Source organism: Meriones unguiculatus, chromosome 14 (genome assembly GCF_030254825.1).
Source record: "Meriones unguiculatus strain TT.TT164.6M chromosome 14, Bangor_MerUng_6.1, whole genome shotgun sequence".
Taxonomy (NCBI): Eukaryota; Metazoa; Chordata; class Mammalia; order Rodentia; family Muridae; genus Meriones; species Meriones unguiculatus.
This window is the reverse complement of record NC_083361.1, coordinates 3,611,382-3,616,838: the sequence shown is the minus strand read 5'-3', so window position 1 is coordinate 3,616,838 and position 5,457 is coordinate 3,611,382. Positions and strand designations below refer to the sequence as shown.

The window sequence follows — 5,457 nt, the reverse complement described above, 5'->3', positions numbered from 1 at the left end:
ATGAATAACAAGGCGCGCACCCCCGCTCCCACCCCAACCCGGGCAAACACCCCGTCCCGGACACCGACTCCCATCCGAACGGCAACCCCGGTCCGGGCCTCGAACCCGGCGCACAAGCCGACTCCGGCCCCAGCTTCCACCGGGGCCCGCATCTCGACCCCCGTCCGCCATCCAGCTCCGGCCCGAACCTCCACCCCGGTCCGGCCTCCCGCCCGCGGTCCGAGCCCCGTTGCAGTCCGGTTCCCGGCTCCGATCCGGTTCCCGGCTCCGATCCGGTTCCCAGCCCCGGCCCCGACCCCAGCCCCAGCCCTAACTCCAGCCCTGGCCCCAACGCCAGCCCCAGCCCTAACTCCAGCCCCGGCCCCGGCCTCGGCGCCGATGCGGACCCCGCCGCCACTCTGGGCCCCCAAACAAGCCCGGGCCTTCCCCACCATGCTTCCGGCGGGGTTCCTGGCGAGCTCGGCCTCACCCAGGGCGCAGCCCCTCTCCTCCGGGCGTGCTAACTCCTTCCTGAAGGAGCCCGCGCTCCCCCAGAAGCGGGGACCCTCAATCCACAGCCTCGCAGAGGCCATCCAAGAGCCGGGCCCAGTGCTCATCCCCACGGTCGCCAAGATCCTGAGCCCCGCCCCGGACCCCGGCCCTTACTTAGACTCCGTGGATTCCCCTGCCGTGGCCTCCTGCACCCTGGACCCGGCCCCGCCCCCGGCCCCGGCCCCGGCCCCGGCCCCAATCGCTGGCCTGGAAATCCTGTCCAGCCCCCTGAAGGAGGCCCCTGCGCTGGGTCTGCTCCCCACGATCTCCCCATCCTCCAGCTTCGCCGATTACACCAAGGAGGACCCCACCACCAGCGAGAACTTCCCGACGGCCAAGAAAATCGTCATCCGTGTGACATACTGGTGAGGGGCTCCGCCTACCGGTGAGGGGCCGGGCCGGGCGTGCGCGTGCCCCGGTGTGCGCGCGGCAGGGGGCAGGCCTGCAGGGGGCTCCACCTGTCTGTCCCTTGGAGGTTAGAAAGTTCCGGTCAGTTCCCCACCCCGGCTCCCCGCGTCCTCCCCACCCCCACCCCGTGATTTCCCTGGTCGTCACTCACGCCATGATTGATTGATTGACTCTGCGCCTCATTCATTCATTCCTATTCCTTCCACCTTTTGCGGGAGTGACTGAGCTGCGTGCATCGCGCATCGGCTTTCGTTCCTTCGCCGATGGGCGTTTCCCAGCTGGCGGGATCATTCACTGGGCTGCTCTGGGAGTCCTGCCTCTCACCTTGACGCCTGCATTCACTCGTTCCTTCAGTCACTCCTGCGTTGGTAGGAGCGCTCAAGCTTCCTTCATTCACCCACTCTCACTCATTGGACATTTGCACCATTGATGCAAAAACTACATTCTCTCTCATGCACTCATTCCTTCACTCATCTGTCGAGTCCTTCGCATGGGGATCCATTCCCACTCACCCCTGCACTTCGCTCTGAGGACCCTGACACCCGGTGCCTGCAAGGCCAGGCGATAAAGCACCTAGGCCAGCCTACCCCACTGTGAGCAGAGAGGAGCTTCCTGAGGGAGGAGGCGGAGGTCTCCACTTCAGCGCTGAGCTGGGATGGGCAGGACGGTCTTGCTCCGGTGACCCTGGAGCTGCTTTCAGAGAGGAGGCCGATGGCCCACGGGCCAGGCGGGAGGTCGTGGGGCAGCTGGGGAACAAGCAGAGGCTGGGAAGCTGGCTGCCGCTCTAGGCGGGCCTCCGCGGTGACCTGGGACTGGAGTGAGGAGGGCCAGGGCTGCCTTCCATGCCACTCCTGCTCCTGTACCCTTGTCTCTCTCTGTCTCTTCCTCCTTCCTCTGACTCTGCCAGGCCGTATCCATCAGCTCATTTCCACTCTTCTTGCCCCTGGCTGTGTCTCTCTCTCCTCTTATCAAGTGTGCTTCCCTCCCTCTCCCTCTTTTCTCTTCTTTCTTCCTCTCCTCTCTTCTTCCTCTTCTCACTATGTAGCCCTGGCTGTCCTGGAACACTCTGGGTCCGCTCCTTGAATTCACAGAGATCCTCCCAAGGGCTCCAATTAAAGCGTGGGCCACCACACCTGGCTCAGCAGCTGTGTTTTAGGGTGTTTGTGACAGCAGGCACAGAGCGATGAAGGGCCTTGTGGCCCTGGCTTGGCGGGTGTGGAGGGGCGGGCAGGCAGTAAGCCACAGCTAGGACGCACAGGAAGGCATCTGGGAGGGAGGGTCCCAGCTTCTCCTGGGAGGCTCAAGAAGGCCTCCCCGAGAAGGTGACGGGAGGCATGGGGAGGGGCCAGGCACATCCTGAGGTAGGGGCACTGTGCAATTTCCCACCAAAGGCTTGAGGCAGCGCACACCTGCAGTGTGGAGGAACTGCAAGGCGGGGCCTGCCTCGGGCAGGGCGGGGATGGGGGAAGATGGGGACCGTTCTGTAACCACTGGGGGACCATAAAGAGTATGGTTCCCCCCTGGTGGTACCATGAGAGTGGGGGGATGGGGCTGCCTCAGGCTCACTGCTACTGTGATGTCTCCCTTCTTTCTCTCCCGCCCTCTGCTTCCAGCGGCCTCTGAAGCTACAGCCTTCGGGTGAGTAGCCTCTCCTTCAGAATATGAGGGAGCATGTGATGTGAAGACTGAAGGGGTCTCTGCTTTCTCTCCTGTGACCCTGTGACTATTACCCCCTAACCTCATCTCCTCCCTCTCAGTACATTCTACTGAAAAAAACCCTGGAGCATGAATTTCCAGACCTCCTGATGTTTGTAAGTGTGCTGGTAGCCTGGGGAGCCCGGTCAGGGTCTCCAGACCCCTGAGGGTTTGGAGGCCGATCCCCCCCCCCCCCCGCAGCGCAGCCTCCTCCACCTGCAACGTTGCCTTGCCAGGAGGAGGACAAAGCTCCCCAGATTACAGGGGAGTTTGAAGTGTTTATGGATGGCAAGCTGATCCATTCCAAGAAGGTGATTCTGGGCCAGGGAACGGAACAGGATCAGAGGGTAGGGGTGGAACAGGGAGGTTGGAGTCAGGTCTGCACTCTTTTTCCTCCATGTCCAGAAAGGTGATGGCTTTGTGGATGGGTCCAACGTGCAGAAACTTGTGGATATTATCAGTGAGGAGATCAAGAAAAGGTAGCAGCAGTAGCGGAGCTGGAAATGAGTGAGGTGCAATGGAGGGCCAGGAGGAGGTGTGAAGGTGAGTGAATAGGGGGGGCCATATCGGGGTCTTCTCCGGCTCAGCCCACCCTCACCCTTAAATCACATTTTTTATTTTTATTTTACATTGAGAGAGCGAGAGAGCACATGAGTGCCATGGCATGTATGTGGAAGACAGGACAGCTTGTGGGACTCAGTTCTCTTCCTCCACAGTGTGGGTTCCGGGGATTAAATTCGGGTCATCAAATTTGGCAACAGGCACCTTTCCTCACTGAGCACTATGGGCGCCCTGCCCCTTTTGAGTCTCACTGCATAGCCCGGGGCCATCCTAGAAGCCTTTATGTAGTTTAGGCCCTTGAACTTGCAGCCATCCTCTTGTCACAAGCTTTGTTTGCTCGTTCCTTCATTTGTTTTGGTTTTGGTTTTGGTTTTTGGTTTTATTTGAGACAAGGTTTCTCTGAGTAGCCCTGGCTGCCTGGACTCACTTTGTAGACCAGGCTGGACTTGAACTCACAGAGTTCTGCCTGCCTCTGCCTTCCAGAGTGCTGGGACTACAGGTCTGATTTACCCCTCTAGCCATCTAACTCTTCACACACACACACACACCCTTTTTGAGACAGAGTCTCTTGTAGCCCAGGATGGCCTCAGACTTGTTATGGAGCTGAAAATGACCTTCAACAGTGATCCACCTGCCTCTACCTCCCAGTGGCTGGGGATTACAGGTGTGTCCACCATCCCCATTAGGGGTTGGGGGTGAAGCCAGAGCCTCGTGTATGCCGGGCAAGCATTTCACTAATAGAACCTCTTCTCAGCCTCTCTGTCTTATTCCTCCTATCTCCCCGCAGAGCTGGAGATTGACCTGGGCTCACACATGAGTCGGGTGCCTTACCGTGAGCTGCACCCATGGCTATCTTTTTTCCTTTCTTATTTTGAGATAGGGTCCTCCTTAAGTTACCTGGGCTAGCCTTGGACCTGGAACCCTCCTGCCTCGGCTTTCCAGGAGCTTGGGTGACAGGCTAGCAACACCATCTGCGTGTGATGGGTAAAACATGGCTGTCACTAGGGCCCTGTGCTTGTCAGAAGAGCATTAAGAATGCTGTCTTAGCATGGCTGTCTTAGCTTCTGGTTGTAGAGCTGTGCATTGCTTTTGTAAATTCAATATGAGTATGATAGCACATGCCGGCAACCCCAGTACTCAGAAAGCTGAGGCAGGAGGATTAAGGTGAGTCGAGGCCATCCTGAACTGGGTAGAGAAGCCCTCTCTCAAAACAAAAAAAAAAAGTAACCAAAGCTGAAAATATTAAAAATCCAGTTCTTAGTTGCCCAAGCACATTTCAGCTGCTCAGCAGTGATTCGTGGCTAGTGTATTGGGCTGGGTTAGCCTATCCTGGACTGTAGATACAAGCCAGGCATGGTGGCACACGCCTGATATGGGAAGTTTTTCTCCTAGACTTCCACATCTAAGCACTTTAGGTTGGCCCCGAACTCATGATTATCTTGCCTCAGTCTCCTAAGCGCACAGGGTGGCTCACAAACACTGTAGCTCCAGTTCCAGGCCATGAAACACCTTCTGGCCTCTGCGGGCGCCAGGCATGCACAGGGTGCACAGACATGTGCTGGCAAGCGCGCACACATGCACACACACACATGCACACACACACATGCACACACACACATGCACACACACACATGCACACACACACACACCAGCCACAGGCGCTCTGGGGTGCGGTTCAGTGGAAGACTGCTCAGCAGGAAGCCGCAGCCGGACCCCAGGCATCGTGTAAGGGGTGCACACTTGCCGAGCCATTGCAGGGGAGGGGGGGGCGTGACATTCAGGGACCCTGAGTCACGCTTGACTCCATGAAGCGTAATCTGACCCAGCACAGCCTTAGAACACGAAGCCTTAGAGAAACAGTATTTTATGGGGAATCAGTGTTACAGCTTCGTCTTGTTTCTCTCCCCATCTCAGGAACCTCAGCGGGATGATGAGAAGGGCTGAAACACTGCCAAACCAGGTCCTTTTCGGATGGTGGCTGGGGCTCGGGCGGGGTTGGGGAAAGTAAAGAAAGTATAATCCGCTTCTGTGTCGGCCTCTGGCACTGCTGTCGCCACACCACGCCTGAGGTCTGTGGCAATCACCTGCCGCTGTGCTCTCAGCATCTCCCCACCTGGGCTGAGGCACCCTGGGAGGAAGGATGAGGAAGGGCCCTTCAAGACCCGGATGCCAGCCCCAGGCTGGGTCCCCAGGCTGTGCTCCTGCCCGGAGGTGGGGAACGACATGGGATCTCGTGGGAGGGTTAGGTTGTTGGCTGTGTGC

General features: G+C 58.5%; 1 protein-coding gene across 1 annotated transcript; it reads left to right on the top strand.

Moving 5' to 3' along the window:
* Selenov (selenoprotein V) lies at positions 1-5,219 on the top strand. The gene is made up of 6 exons (XM_021662233.2): positions 1-896; positions 2,553-2,577; positions 2,697-2,750; positions 2,871-2,945; positions 3,040-3,177; positions 5,110-5,219. The coding sequence occupies exons 1-5, from the start codon at positions 1-3 to the stop codon at positions 3,115-3,117; spliced, it is 1,128 nt and encodes a 375-aa protein (XP_021517908.1). The 3' UTR covers positions 3,118-3,177; positions 5,110-5,219.
* Positions 5,220-5,457: the final 238 nt, after the last annotated feature.